The sequence below is a fragment of the Rhinolophus ferrumequinum genome, chromosome 2 (genome assembly GCF_004115265.2).
Source record: "Rhinolophus ferrumequinum isolate MPI-CBG mRhiFer1 chromosome 2, mRhiFer1_v1.p, whole genome shotgun sequence".
NCBI lineage: Eukaryota > Metazoa > Chordata > Mammalia > Chiroptera > Rhinolophidae > Rhinolophus > Rhinolophus ferrumequinum.
The window spans coordinates 10,640,899-10,657,561 of NC_046285.1; the positions used below are offsets into that span (position 1 = coordinate 10,640,899).

General features: G+C 35.7%; 1 protein-coding gene across 4 annotated transcripts in view; it reads right to left on the bottom strand.

Moving 5' to 3' along the window:
* Positions 1-16,663, bottom strand: part of USP25 (ubiquitin specific peptidase 25) — a 115,905-nt gene that overhangs the window by 71,657 nt on the left and 27,585 nt on the right. For 3 of the 4 annotated variants that reach the window (XM_033130531.1, XM_033130522.1, XM_033130539.1), the window contains exon 4: positions 8,591-8,714. The exons of the other annotated variant lie outside the window; for it this stretch is intronic. In XM_033130531.1, coding sequence (XP_032986422.1) covers positions 8,591-8,714 — 124 coding nt within the window. The remainder of the gene's footprint in view (positions 1-8,590; positions 8,715-16,663) is intronic. 4 annotated transcript variants of the gene reach the window in all.

The following is a 16,663-nucleotide window of genomic DNA, read 5'->3' on the forward strand; positions in this document are numbered from 1 at the left end:
CCTGAGATAAGGATATTCGTTTATGCAAGAGCTGCTTAAGATGACTAAAACTCAGGAAGCTTTTAGGTTTTTTTTTTTTAATGTTTCCATATAGTCAATTCCCTCACTCTCCTCTCTTGCCCCTCTCCCACCAAAAAAATAAACTTCATAGAAATAATGTGATATAAACATTACCTTCATGGAGTAAGATAGAGAAAGCTTTGTGGTTCCCTTGCCTACTCTCTCGCCCAAAGGAGTTGGGAGAAGCTACTTTCTAGGACCAAGCAGCTTGCCTGCACTGTTTGTAGTATCCACAAAGGAAGTTGGAAGGGAAAGAAAGTCAAAGATACAAACCACAGACACCATCTCCCCAGCATTACCATGTACCTTTCTTTACAGAGGTGAACTAGGTACAAACTATAATAACTGTTTGATTAGGGCTCAAGAGATACATGCTCATGGCTCTCTTCAAAGTCACCTAAGATATGAAAATAAAAGAATATCCATTTCCTAAAACATATTTATATTTCATACACACACGCACACACATAAATATACTGGGGGTGCCCAAAAAATGTATACAAGTGGACACTTTGGTCAACATTGCTCAAGCAGTAGTTCGCTGTAATCAGAAGTGTCTGGACGCTGATGGTAAACACTTTGAGCACCTCTTGTAACTGCAGAAGTCAAACGTGACTTGTATTCATCTTTTGTTATCAGTATATACTAAGTACACGTATTACAATTTTAATAATTTTTCCTTTCTTAAAATGTGTATACATTTTTTGGCACCGTGAATGTGCACACACACACACACACACACACACACACACACAAAATGAAATATTCATGTAACTCAATTCAGTCATATGGTAGATGTCATCAGTCATTATAACAAAAGTATGGTTTTAAAAAAATAAATGTATTATAGTATTCATATGGTTAAAGAATTATGGTACAAAGAAATGGTGGATGAAAGAATGCCATGACTTTGTAATCTCCTTGATTTAGAGATTACACACATTCAGTTTTGATACACCAGGGACTAAGAACAAGCGCCAGTAGGTTTCTTCCTATTACCTCCTCCTGGCTCTAAAGAACTTTATTAACATATCGTGATCACACTGCACCAAAAATATCTGTTAATCAATCACTCTCTCCTCAGCATCTGGAGAGAAGAAACACAGATTTGTTTCATCCTTAGAGCATACATGATAAATAGTAGTGTTTAAAGTAAGTGGATGATTAACATATTAGATGCTGCTACCTCTGTATTTTATTTTTTTTTAAGGAAATACCAGTACTACTCTATTCCCAAACCCAGTTCCTTTCTACAGTTCAGTACTAGCATAATGAATAAGTTTCCTATAAAGCTAAGTTCTACCTAAGGGTTCCTTCCCTGGCCTCACCAAAGTAAAGCCAGTGGTACCACTGAATAGCTGGGCTTTGAGGTACAAAGCATGCAAGAGCTACATTGCAGGTATTAAGGTTGCCAGCAAAGGGAGAGGAAAAAATAAACAAACAACACTGCAAACCTCAAACAGCTCCGAAACAGATCATACCAAAATGTAGCATGCTGAGAGGCAACCTGAAAAGACACAAATCAAAAACTAAGCCCCGCCACACTTCACATGCTTTCTTTTCTTCCCAACACCGGTCATTACTATGGCATTCCGTAACATAAAAAGATCACAAAATGTTTTGCTGTTTCTCTTCCTTTCACACATTACACTGAAAGTTAGAAGCACCTACTTATGGTAAATGTTCATCTTCTCATTAAAATTTTTATTGTGGGTTTTTCTTTTTTGCTTGTTTTGATTGTTATTTAAATTGCATTATAGCAATAATGTTGAAAACATCCCATTTAGATTATTTAAGTCCATTTTGGGTAAGCAACGTACTGAAAAACAAACATTTCATTTAAGCTGAAGGAGGGAAGAAAGGAAAGAAGGAAGGGGGGAGGGAGGGGAAGGAGGGAAAGATAGGAGAGAGGGAGGGAGGATCATGTTGATTTTCTTAAAAAAAAAATCTACTGGAATTTTGATTGTGCTCGCCCAAAACCCATAAGTAAATTTAAGGAAAACTAACTACTTTTCCCAATGTTCAGTCTTCCAATTTGTGAAAGAGAATATATTTTTAACTATTAAATATTCATTAATATATCTCAATGATATTTAATCATTTTCTTCATGAAGTTCTTATACATTCCTTATTAAATCTATTCCTGGTCTTTAATAGTGTTATGTGTTATAAATGAAAACTTTTTAAAATTTCACTTTCTCACTCTTTCTTATACATAGAAATATAACTTTTGTATATTATCAATCGACATAGCTAAATACATTCTTTTATTCTTGGTAGGAGTACTTTATTGTGGGATAATGAACACAAATCTTAAGTAAACAGGTCAGTGACATTTTCTATTCCAGAAAATTCTCTCATGCCATTTTTCAGCCAGAAGTGTCTTCTCCATTTCTCAGATAATCACCATTCTGACTTCTAGCACCGTAAATTAGTTTTGCCTGTCCTTAAACATCACATAAATGGAATCACACAGCAGTTATCCTTCTACATCAAGTTTCTCACTCAACATGTTGCTTTGAGGATTCCTCCACATTCTTGGAAGTACCAGGAAAATGCTTTCCATTATGTTGCTTAGTATTGAACTGAGTGAATATACCACCATTGTTTACTATTCTGCTCTTATGGCTATTTGGTTGCTCGCAGTTTTTAATTATTATCAATAAAGCTACTCTGCACTCCTTTCCCAAGTGTCTATACCTAAGAGTGGAAATACTAAGTCCTAGCATAGTACATGTTGAAATTCATTAGAAATTCCCAGTTTCCCAAAGCGGTTACACCATCACACATCCCACCAACAGTGTATGACACTTCTAGTCGCTGCACATGCTCGTCGAGGTACAGGAGTACCTCGGTTTTCCAACGTCTCCGTTGACGAACATTTCGGTTTATGAATGCCATGAATCTGGAAGTAAGTGCTTCGGTTTTCGAACACGCCTCGGAAGTCGAACATGTCGCGTGGCTTCCGCTGAATGCAAGATCCTGAGGCCTAGCTGGCGGCTGTTTTTGAACATTTCAGAACTCAAATGGTCTTCCGGAACGGATTACGTTCGAAAATCAAGGTACCACCGTTTTATTGTCTTTTTCACTTTAGCCACGGGGATGCATAGTGGAGCCTGGATCTAACGAGAGGGCTCTTCGAGCCTGCACCGCCCAGACTGCCACCACTGCTGCAATCCATCAGCATACTCAACATGGCAACACGTCCACAACCCCACAGAGCACAAAGAAAGGGACTTTGTTTCCGACACAGAGGCTATCACTGCATGTCGGACATATGAGTCCTGCCAAAGTTGATCTTTTTTCTCATGGCGAGGGAGGCCGCACTGTCCAGGCTGTGGCTCCTGACCACTCTTGGCAGACTGACTACATCAGACCTTTGACCACTTTCCCCTCCATTCCATCCAGCCTTTCTTAGGACAATGAGTGGTTCCTCACAGCTGCTGACACTTTTTCAAGTTACAGTTTTGCTGTTCAAGTCTCATCACCCAACTCTAGCCACACAGCCTTGTGGCCCTTGAAACTAATCTGTTTCATATTTGCAACTTTTATAAGCCCTTGTAATCTGACAATGGTGCATTTTTTGGTCATAAAAACCACTCAAAAATGGAAGGATAGTCAAAGTATTCGATGGACCTTCTGTGCTTCCTACCACTTTTGGGCAAAAGGTATCACGGAGCCTTAGAATTATCCTCACAAATCAACTTAATTTAAAAAGATTTGCAATTGCCTCAACTACTCCTGCTCCACACCCCTTCCTAAGGCAATTCCCCCGCACAGCTGCTTCCTAGGTAATGCTGAGGATGAAAAGGGTGGGAGTATGCGGAGCTATGTTAAAAATTCAGTATTCCGCCCTAACCATTCCTGAACATGCTTTTTCATTCCCCTAATGACAACTCTAGGCTGTTCTGGTTGATAAACCTGCCAGGTGGCTCCCAGACTTAATTCCATTTCAGACCCCTGGATTTCCTTGTGGCACTGAACGGTCTTAGAGTGTAACGATAATAGTTGGTTGACTACACTGATCATCCAGTTCCTCTACAGTAGCCCATGTTGGCCAAAGTGGGAGGCAAAACTGGGCCCTGTAAATTGTATTAAAGTGCCTTTGATTCTCTTACATCCAGCCTTCTGGATGAAAGGTGGGGTGCAAGTAGGCAATTATGGCAAAAAGGTGAAATTATAACTAATAGAATGGGAGATACTGATTTTGTAGCAGTGGAGGCAGAACAAGTATCCCATATCTGGAGGTATGGGAGATATGGGGACAGGAGAGAGATTAATAATCTTTGTCTTTCAGAAGTGCCCTAGGAGCCCTAATCACAAGGAAAAATGTCCTGGTGAGACCACTTCACACTGTTTCACTCAATATAGAATTCTGGCAGTTAATTTGCTTCCATTCATTGAAAATCACTTTACTATTTTCATGTGTCTTATTGTTGTGTCAATTTGTGCCATTTGTCACTTTTACTGTCACTATTTTTGGGATAAGTCCACTTTCTTCCTCTGAGTACTTTTAAGATTTTCTTAGTCTTACGTATTCTGGAGGATCACTATAATGAATCTAAGTGTTGGTTTCGTTTAATTTTCCCGAATGGGATTTGTTGGGCTTCATGAATTTACAGATTCATTTTTTACTTCTGAAGAATTCTCAGTGATTATCTCTTTAAATGTTGCCTCTGATCATTCTCTCTCCTTCTATGCCCTGTTTCCCCAAAAGTAAGACCTAGCCAGACAATCAGCTCTAATGCGTCTTTTGGAGCAAAACTTAATACAAGATCCGGTCTTGCATTATGTTAGATAAGACCCGGTCCTATATTATAGTAAAAATAAGACCGGGTCTCATATTAATTTTTGTTCCAAAAGACACATTAGAGCTGATTGTCCGGCTAGGTCTTATTTTCGGGGAAACAGGATAATACCAATTAATGTTAGATTTATTCACTTTATTTTCCATATCTTTCAAACTTTTTTTGTTTTTTCAGCTATCTGTTACAGGTTGGATGATTTCTTTTTATATATCTTTTAGTCTACTAATATGTTCTTTAGCTATTTCTAATGTGCTATTAAGCCTGTGTTCTGTTATTTTTTTTAATCTTTAGTAATTTTAATTTCCAAAAGATATTTTTAGTTCCTTTTCAAATGTGTTAGGTCATATTTTCAAGCATTTATTTCCTTTAAAAGCTAAAGCATAGGTCTATCAATCACAATATCTACACAAATGGGTGCATTTCTGCGGCCTATAATTTTTGCTGATTCTCACAGTAACGTTTTTTCCAAGTATGCTTGATAATTTTGACTGGTAGGGCTTGTACAGCTTCAGAAGTTACTGACGTGGATTCTTTGAGGCCAAGGATAAAGACACTTTCCTGGAGAATATATTTTTGATTCTGTCAGGACCTACAGACAACACCAATATAACATCTTTTAAAACTAAATAAATCTCCAAGTTAAGATTTATTGGACCACTAAAGTGACACAGATTTCAGCTGCAAAATTATGGTACTACTTCTCAGGGGCAAGTCTCATTACCTCCAACAGCACCCCTCAGAGCCAAGGAAACTAACTATCTTTGTCATCATACTCTAGGGGTTTTGAAGGGAGGGGAGATAAATGATCATTTTACCCTTATTGTGTATAAGTCATCCCTTGGCATAGCCACTTAATGAAGGGAATGAGCTCCTGTTAAAGCTCCCGACCTTACATAGAAGATGGCCTGAGACTACTTCTCCCCACATTCTAGAAGGATATCAATAACCCAAATTTAAGTTTATACCAAGCAAATTTATCATGTCAAGAAATAAATTTCAGTGTCCAAACTTACTTCTTTACACTCCTTCTTTTACTTTGATTTTAGTCTTTATTATCTTAACAATTTTGCAATACTTTTAAGATCTTCATAAATTTTATATCCAACAGGAACAATATATTCTGGCTGTTTCCACTAGAAAAATGTACCTTATTTTACCGTATTTCTTGAAACAGCTGCAGGTGTGCTCTTTTTAACAATTCCAACTAGAACCTAGCCTTACCTTCTCCAAGCTAGTTCAAAGTCATTACATGAGGCAAGCCATTTTCACAAGAAATATGCCATAGACACAAAGCAGTTACAATGTAGTTTATTAGCAAATTTCAACTATCCATACTCTATTTGTTCTCTATCTAAGCAACCAAGAGATAATTATAAATACACCCAATTCTAAAACTAAGGAGAAATTACATTAAGAAGTACAATTTTAAAAAATGTTCAACTTAAGAAATTATACCATGAAATTTATGGTATTGTAAGATGTGAGATGTAAAAAAGATAGGCTTTATCTCACCTAATTATATATAATAATATAGTATTCCAAACGTGTGAATTCATACTCAGTGTGTCACTGAAATATAAATATAGTTAAATGATTCTAGGATTTAATTTGGCAAGATTTCATCATATGAACTTGCATAATGAGCAAACAGTTAAATTTACTTTTAATAAGCATGATATATCAAATTTTTCCTTTAAAATGCATAACTTTTCCTTCTGAACTTAATTCCCAAGCCTTAATAAATCTCAGGAACAAACACATCTTTGCCAAAAGTTTACTTGGAATTCTCACATTCCCTTTTTTCTAATACAATGTGATTTACGTATATGCTCATTAACTGCACATTTTACATTTAACATGTTTTAAAACTATAAATTATAAAATCTACATACCAAGAAAATATTATATTTTTCAACAGTATATTAGTGATTTTTTTACTTCTACCAAGTATAATTTTATGTAAAATTACATTATGCCAAATCTCTTCAATATTATGTACAATAAAAATATTTATGAAGTATTTATTATTTTTAAAGTACATTAAAAATTAAAAGACCATGAATAAAAATGAGCATTATCTTAAGAGATTCCCCCCTGTCCCCTTGGGACAAAAATGAGTATCTAAAACAATATATAACATATACATTAAACTTAATAACAGATTAAGAAAACTGCTGATACTATTTGATATATGTTTGCAGACTTTTAAAATTTGTATTCTAATGTAAATTCATATAAACAAAAATATGCATATGCTTTCTAAAATAATATTTGTATCACAATATATGTTCTATTTTATAACCTCTTTTTCACATAATAGATATTCAGGCCCCTTAAATATGAAATCCAATTCATGTATTTCATGTTTAAAACATTTCTTATCAAAGTTTAAGTATTATCAAGTTTTATAATTATCACAATTACTTCATTCCAGTATTTTTAAAGACAAAAATTAATTTGATCATTTCTTCAAATCCTTTACAAAATAAGTCTAATTAAAATGTCTAAAGATTGCCTATGCCTTTTTGGTTTTCATTGAAAATTACTGGCATTAAATGATATTAACCACAACTAAAGAGGATAATAGATTTTAATTAAGTCTTTCCATGTTAATATAATGTCTTACAAGGTAGTTTCCAAAGTAACATTCAAAGACATTTAAAAATATTACTAGGAAAAAATGTGCCTTTGTTAAACATAGCATTTTGAGACCTCTCCTACTCATGGAGTAATTTCAGATCATTTAGAAGGAAATATACTATTGATATTGTGCCAAGGGAACTTATCTGAGAGCGCGGATATGGTCTGCTACCAACCTGTTTTGCAGAACACAGGAGTTGTAAGGCCCATTTCAGCTATGTACTTCTGGAAAATCATTTATTTAACCTCTTAAAAGATAAATTTCTCCTTCAGCAAGAGAGTTATCAATGTCTCCAAAGAGTTGTTTAGAAGATTACATGTTACTTATAATTTAAATACATTTTTTTAAAAATCAGCACCATTTTGTGATAAAAATCAAATTTTATTTATTTAACTCTTTGGTGGATCAAATAGTTTCAAACTAAAATATTTTGGCTATTAAATCAAAAGATGCATTCTATCACACATCTTAGGATCTTGCCAATTTCTTTAAAAAAAAAACAAAACACCTATAAATGTACTATCACATTATAGATTAGAGTTTGGCAAACTATGGGCCATGAGCCAAATCTAGCTGGCCGACTATTTTGGTAAATCAAGATTTATTGGAACACAGTCACACTCATTAAATTACACATTATCTGTGGCTGCTTTTGCACTACAACAGCAGAGTGGAGTAACTGTGACATAAACCATATGGCCAACAAAGCCGAAAATATTTACTACAGGCTCTTTACAGAAAAGGTTTTCTGACATCTGCTATAAAAGGCTATAAATTGAGTCGGACAATGTACCCAAAAGGGATTAAGGGAAGAAAAAAAAATGAAAGAAATATTAAAATGCACATCTAAACTTAGTGCCCCATAATGCCACTTCAAAATCTTAAAAATCTAGTAAGCTTCAAATGCAACTAGAACTAGAATATGAAAATTTGGGTTACATAAAATATAAAAACAATACTGAAGCATATCCACAGTTACTTAGAATAACAAAATATATCTTTGTGCCTCTTGAAATGAAAGCCAATTACTGTTTCCATTAGAAAGCGCACTTGTATCGACTTAGACAAATGACGTGTTTACCTGCTAATGGCTTGCTCCTCATCAGTTATTCCAGTCTCCCTGAATGCCCTGTTTGATTCCGCCAAACTCAGGGCAATTGCCCTCTGAAGGTCATCTTTATCATCTCCAGTGAGATCAATCACATCTGAAAAGCAAAACTATCTTTCTCAAAATCAAAAGTCAAACAAAATGAAGGTAGTTCGCATCATGGAGATTTTATACCCAACATCCCCTTTTAAATCAAAGTCAGCACCAGCTTGATTCTATGTAAGAGCCTCTCTGAAGAGATTGCAAATCGACTGTAAATTAGTTATACTTCAAAACTTAATGTTCTTCTCTAAAATACATCTAAAGCAATAAGAACCTATTTTTCATTGCAAAGGAATCTCAATATTTACTATGAAGTCTCTGATTAAAAGTTAATAAGCAGAAAACTGCTAAAAACAATTTTTTACCAACAAAAATTGCAATCAACATAATTAAACATTTATATTTAGGCTTTAGGAATTTAACCCAAATACACACACACTACAGTTCATCCATACTATTCATCTTTTGTTATCGGTATATATCAAGTATTACAATTTTAATACAGTTTTTCTCTTTCTTAAAATGTGTATACATTTTTTGGCACCCTTTATATATGTTTATGTATACATTATTTTTAAAGTCTGGAAGTGAATCAAACTGTTTCATTTTCTACATTAAACACTTCTGTACCTTCTGAAATATTTAATAAACATGCACTTCTTTTAATTTTAAAAAAGGATTTCATTTCACAAAAAGAAATATACAAATAAATACTATTTTCTTTTCTAATAAAAGAAAATAGGCTTAATGCTGTAAAAATTATTTTTCCAAAGAATAAAGGCTATAACTATTACCATCTTCAGAAAAAAACCCCACTTTTTAATCCAATTTTTCAATATAAACTGGTCAATTTCCATAACGAAAACGATGCCAATAATATCTCATTATCATTTAAATTATAGGAACCATATGTTGCTACTTAGAAGATTAAAAAACAGTATGATGAGAAAGTATAGCTGTTATTGCCTTATCTTTCCGTGGTTGAGAGTATGCTTATGATATTTTAGACAGGTTTTGCATTAATTTATTTGTATTTGAGACATGTTAAAAAAATAATTCTTTCTTTGTAATCCTGGTACGTTACAAAAGAGAAACAAACAAAATGGGTAGGGGATGGGAGAATAGGCACTTGCATTTTACCATCTGGCTTTGGGTTTTATACACATACTAACTAGAAAAGACTATCCCATATTTAATAAGCAAGAATTAATGTATATTGACAGTTTCAAGAGTCTCTTCTATTGTTATCCACACTTTTTCTCCAAACAGTAGCTTACAAGAATATTAAAAATATGAGAAATAATAGTTACCTATGGAAGCTGTTTTTTAAATATCCTTAATATAATAAACCTCACAAAAATGTAGTAAGTAGGGTCCAAATAAATTCCATCAACTATAACGTGGAATAGTTAGTTATACAGCAAGGTAACCGAAATGATGGAGCACCCTACACATACCAGCAGGCCAAAGGTTTCCTAAGCCTGGCTTACAAAATCCAAGTCCACCTAGACCACAGCTGTCTAGTACAACTTAAATATTGATGAAGCAGCAGCTACTAGGACTAGAGAGGCAGGAAATGGCCTAATAAAAATGACGCCCATCATGGTCATTAAATAATGACTATAACTTGGGAAACTAAAGAGAGAATAATGAAAGTAAAGGAATTTGAAAAGCTCAAACAAGCTGAAAAACAGGTTTTGGTGATATGATCAATTAGCCCTCAGACTCAATTCTCCCATCCTCCTAGTGTGCTTTCTTCAACTACAGAATATGGGAAGATGAAAACAAATCTATTCTCCCGATTCACTTGTGGTTCAAGTTCTGGATAGAATTTAGGTTCTAACAACTGGATGCACTAATATGATATTTGGAAGGCAGAAGTGAAGGGGAAGCGATTATCCTGCTGCTTTGGGCTGTTTTCTCCAACATGACTGAACAGATGTGGGGTGTTCCCTGGTAGCATTCCGGTGCCCAATTTCCAGTTTCAGGGATGTCAAGAGATATAGAGAAGTGACGACTAGACTCTGCATTCCAATGCCCAGGCCCAGCTCAGTGGCAGTTACTGAACCTGGCTGCTTGTTCCTTGGGCTACAGCTACAGAGGCATGTTCTTGAACTCGGTGGTCCCACAGGCAGCCTCCCACTTCATGACCTTCCTGACTGGAGCAGAGGGAGTAGCTTCCCTGGCTGGCCAGTCCTGCAAGAACCTGGGGGTCATTTCAGAAGGCTGAGCTGCAGATCCCTCCTCTAGTTCTTCCAGTGATTACTGAAGAACCAAATCCCATTTTAAATTTAAACCGCAATGATATACTAGCTCATACCAGTCAGAATGGCTATTAACAAAAAGTCAACAGACAAGTGCTGGCGAGGATGTGGAGAAAAGGGAACCCTTCCTTGTACACTGTTGGTGGGACTGCAAACTGGTGCAGCCACTATGGAAAACAGTACGGAGGTTCTTCAAAAAACTAAAAATAGAACTACCTTATGACCCAGCAATTCCATTTAGGGGTATTTACACAAAGAAAACAAAAACACTATTAATAAATGCACCCCTATATTCACTGCAGCATTATTTACAATGGCCAAGATATGGAAGCCCCCGAGGCGTCCACTGAGAGATGAATGGATAAGGAAGAGGTGGTACATAAATACAATGCAATTTTCCTCAACCATGAAAAGAATGAAATCTTGCCGATTTCAACAACATGGATAGATCTAGAGGGTATTATGTTAATTGAAATAAGTCAGACAGAGAAAGACAAATACCATATGATCTCACTTATATGTGGAATCTAAAACAAAACAAATAAGAACAGACTCACAGAAACAGAGACCAAAGGGATGGTTATCAGAAGGGAGGAGGGGGGGAGGATGGGTGAAAAGGAGAAGGAAATGTAGTCGGTAATATTGTGATAACTTTACACAGTGACAGATGACTGATTACTAGAACTAGTGGGGTGATCACACTGTAAGGTATAAAAATGCCAGATCACTATATTGTACACCTGAAACTAATATAGCCAGGATAAGACTGCATACCAACTATGCTTAAAAATAAACAAACAAATAAATAAATAACCTCGTGACTGACAAGTAAACCAAACTGGCTAAAGCAGAAAACTCATTTAGAAATAGCAACGACTTAAACTTAGAGCTTTTCATAATTTATCAATTGTAACTCAAGCAACACAAAAGCAAATAACAAGGCAACATGTGTTTAACTGTATTTCATAAATGAGATAACTGATGTTGGAAGAAATGACGTAAAACATTATAAGAATAAAAAATGGTAGCTAGGCTTGAATTTAAGTCTTCTAACTATTAAATCAAGTGGTCTTTCCTCCATACTAGCATTCTCCAAATGTGGTCTCTGGATCCTTGTGGATCCCCATGACCCTGTTCTAAAAAACTTGCTCATTTTTTACCCCACGACCCTGAAGTAAAAAGTATTCTCATAATAATAGTCACATGTTATTTGCCTATTCTACTGTGATCACATTTGCACTGATGATGTAAAACAACAGTGCCTAAAACTTCCGCATCGCAGTACAAATCAAGGCGGGAGTATCAACTTGTGTGTGCAATTCATTGAATTACAACTAGGCACACGCGTTATTGTTTTTAAGAAGCCATTTTCTCCTAAGTCCTAGATAGAAAGAGGAAAATTAATTTTATTAAATCGAAACACGGACTTACTTATTCTTTAATACTATGCATCAAAAACAGGAAGTACTTCGGTCCTACATCCAAAGGACACTGTTGTTGAAGAAGAAATACTAGTGTAGGGCTTGAGGTGTAAGCTAAAGTGGTTGGTTTTTTTCATGGAACACTATTTTTACTTGAAAGAACACTGAAAAACTGCAAACTATGATTATACAGACATCAGTGTTTGGTAGACATTTTCTCAAAAATAAAGTGAGCCTGTCACTTGAAGAACAAATAAGAGTATTTGTTGCCATTGATTAGTATAAAATTTTCAAGCAAAAATAGGAACTTTATTAAACTTCTTCCCACCACTACAAGCTTGGTATCTTCCCAATACTTAAAGGCTTTTCTGATGAAATCAAGTGATATTAATGGTTTCAATTTGTTTTACAATATTGACATTCTTCCAACATTTGGAAAGCAATCTTTTCCAAAGTACCAGTGCATGGTGTTATAAAATCATGCATGGGTAACTACCGAGCCAAGTGACTAAGATGCTAGGAGCAACTTGCGTTCTAGTACTTGGTCTTTGACCCTTGTTCTTGACGCAGAGCTCAAAAATCACTTGATATGTCCTGGGTAATAGGAGCATCTCGCGCTAATAAGGTGACTCCTGGTGGGCTCCTATATAGCTTCCAGATGGGCCCTGGTCACCAGAAAGCCCAAGTCATGATGAAAACCTTGTAACTTTGAGCCCCACCTCCCACCATCCAGGGAAGAGACAGGGTCTGGAGATTAAGTTAATAATTGATCATGCCTCCCTGATGAAGCCTCCATTAAAAATCCCTAAAATAAAGGGTTCAGAGAGCTTCAGATTGGTGAACATATTCACAGGCTGGGAGGGTGGTGCACCCCAACTCCACAAGGCAGAGTTCCTGTGCTTGGGACCCTCCCAGACCTTGCCTTAGGTAGCTTTTCACCGGGCTGTTCATCTGTATCCTAAATCATTATCTTTTATTATGTAATAAACCGGTACACATTAAGTGTTTCCCTGAGTTCTATGAGCCATAATAGCAAATTATCAAAGTTGAGGAGTGCGTCGTGAGAATCCAATTCATATCCAAGTCAGATAGAAGTGAGTAACCTGGGGACTCATCGCTTGTGAATGGTGTCTCAAGTGGGGCAGTCATGTGGGACTGGGCCCTCTTAACCTGTGGGATCTGATCCTAACTCCAAATAGACAGTTCCAGAAGTGAATTGAACTATAGGACACCCAGGTGCTGTTGAAGAATTGTTCAGGGGAAAAACTCACACATCTGGTGTTAGAAGTGTTGTGAGCGTGGGCAGAGGAAGAAACAAGCAGTGGTCGTCTTTAATGCTAGAAAGCTTGGTTGACCAGAAACTACTGGTCTTCAGCTGAAAAACTGAGACTTCTTCCTTTAAGCAAGGAAGAAGGTTTATCGATTATCTGTAGTTTCACTATAATTACAATAACTTTTCCCATGATGTTCTCATTATTTCATAAATAGGATACCATAGTACAACAATCCTGAAAGCAGACTATTATACTCACATACTAAATACATATTACGATTATAAGACCAGAAAATAAAATGTTATTTCAAAAGAATAGTTAAAACTGAATTTCTTCTTTTGTGGAGTTAGGACAATTTCTGTAAAACACGTAATGAACTATCAATTTCACAATAAAAACTAGCCCGCTACGATTTTCTTCTATGCTTACACACTCAGAAGAGAACAGAGAATAAGCTTGGCTGTAAACTATTTCTAATTGGCGAAAGTCAATATAAAAATTTAGCCTTTGTAACAATTTCATCCAAATACCAAGGTATTATGAATATTTTTATATCTGTGCCAAGGGAGGACCTTGGTAAAACGCTAACCTTTGTTTTAACCACGCCTCACTCTAGTATCAGTGTGAACCCAGTTCCAGGGCATAAGCATGTTAGTGCTGGTTGAGTAACACTGTAGAAAATTCACATTACAAAAGCTTATAAACAGTAATCGCCAACATTTTAAAGACTGCCCAAATTAAAATATTTTTTCTGTTAAAATCAGAAATATATATACCAAAACATAACATTCATCCTAATAAATCTTTCACTTTCCAAATAATTACCATTTGAGTAAAACTTAAATACCAACTACTAAATACTTCTTTGCTAACTCCAAAACATAGGCACTCGTCAAGGTAACAATGAATTAGACTTCAAACGTACACAACTGCTTATTAACTCAATTCACTTTCCCATGAAAACAGCATATTCAATGAAAATGATGCATCTAAATCAGTTCACAAAAGCCAATTTAGCCTATTATCTAGTTGAACCACAATGTATATAAAGATTTTGATTTTAGAAGGAAAAAAGTTTTCCTGTTGTTTTCCTTATCTTCAGGGCTAAACCTAGGGGAAGTACTTTTTATTTTAATAAGCAATTTTACACATAACACCAGCAAAGATTTTCAGGCAGGGAAGTGACAGGAGTAGAAAGAACTCTGTTCTGGGAGTTAGGAGTTAAAGTATTGAACAACAGTTTGAGAAGAGTTGTAACAAGAATATGTACCAGGCAAGAGCAAATGAAGGAAAAAAATATGCATTAAAAAACTGACAGAACAGCAAACTGTTTGTTTGTTTGTTTGTTTGTTTGTTTGTTTGTTTGTTTTGGGAAATTAGGAAGAGCTGTAAAAAAGAAAACAAAACACTGGGACAACAAAAGGATGGGAGTGTCCTTGAGAGAATAGTAAATACAAGCAGGGGGTGGTCAGCAGGAGATCGGAAATGAACCACTTCCCGTTCTCACCCTCACTCACTCTGCTCCAACCAAGGCTGTGTCCTCACCGCTGTCTCCTGAGCCATCCACCCTCCTGCCTCGAGGCCTTGCACACCATGAGCTTCACCCCTCGCTTCCCTCAGGTGTCTGCATGGATTGAACTCTCACTCCGCCTAAAACACCACATCCCTGTCACCCTCCGTCCCTGTCCCGTTCTAACCTTCTCCGTGAACTTACCACTTCCTGACATTATTTATTTATTGTTTACTCTCTGTCTTCCTCCTACGGAAACTGAGACTCTGCATGTGTTTTTTTAATGGACTAAAAAAGTACCAGATATATTATTAGGCAATCAATAAATAAAAGGTAAGCAGATTAAAGTTATTATCTAGACTGTAAAATAGAGATAAAAATCAATGAGGCATCTTCATAGTGGAACTAATTGGAAGCCTTGAGAACACATGCTTTATCCACCTAAATTTTTCTTCTAGTAAGTGAAAGGACAAATAGCATAAGGTATCATGTTAAAAGAACACTGAAAAGCAAGAAGACACAAGCAATGTAAATTGTGTTGCCCACCCCACTTCCCCATTCTTCTCTGCCCTTAGACAGCTCTCTTAAGATGCTCCTACTTTTCCAACCTTCTCACTGTTGAACTCAGATCTCTGAAATAGTGATGTCCAATATAACTTTGTGATAATGGAAATGGACTACTATCCGCATTGTCCAATATAGTAGCCACGAGTCACATGTGACTACCACTAGGCATTTAAAATGTGTCTAGTGTAAGAGAGAAACTGAATTCTAATATTATTTAATGTTAATTTATATTTAAGTTGCCACATGTGACTATTGGCAACAATATTGAATAGCTCAGCTGTAAATGGTCTTGTTCTGTTTTTAATAATAGCTGCTAAAAAATTATAATGGCAGCATTGGTAAGTAAGGAAAGTAAATAGTAAAGGAGCCATTCCTGAGTTTTGTCATCAATTTTACTATGTTTTCCAACTTGGATTGTTGAAAAAAAATAAAGCTAACACTCTATATTACTCAACAAAAAGCGCTATCATTCTACCAGGCTATCATTCTACTCTAAAATGAAAGAAAATTTGTCAAACAATGCAAGTCCTACTCTATAGTATATATCTTATAGAATGTAAACCTAATTACATCCAGTTAGTTACAAGTAACGTCACACCACTGTGGCATTGTATTTCTAAGCTTAACCTGAACTTTTGGTGAATCTTCAAAATAATTTTATGCATCCAAGGAATGTCTACGAAAAAAGAGATTTAACTTTCAGTGTATTCATTTTATTTCAATCTGCAGTTACTTGTTTAACAAATTTGGGGAATGGGAAAAACATCAGTGTTCAATAAAACCCTACATTGCTTAACCTAAGTGATTTATGATTTATCCTCAGCAGGGATGACAGCACTAAATTTGGATCTATTTATCACTTGAGCTTTATTTAAATCACTTTTAGGCTGGCCAAGTAACATGACCAAGACCAGAGTTCTAGGAAAGAACCTCGATATTTTTCTCACTTTCTAGGCATTTTCAAGTTC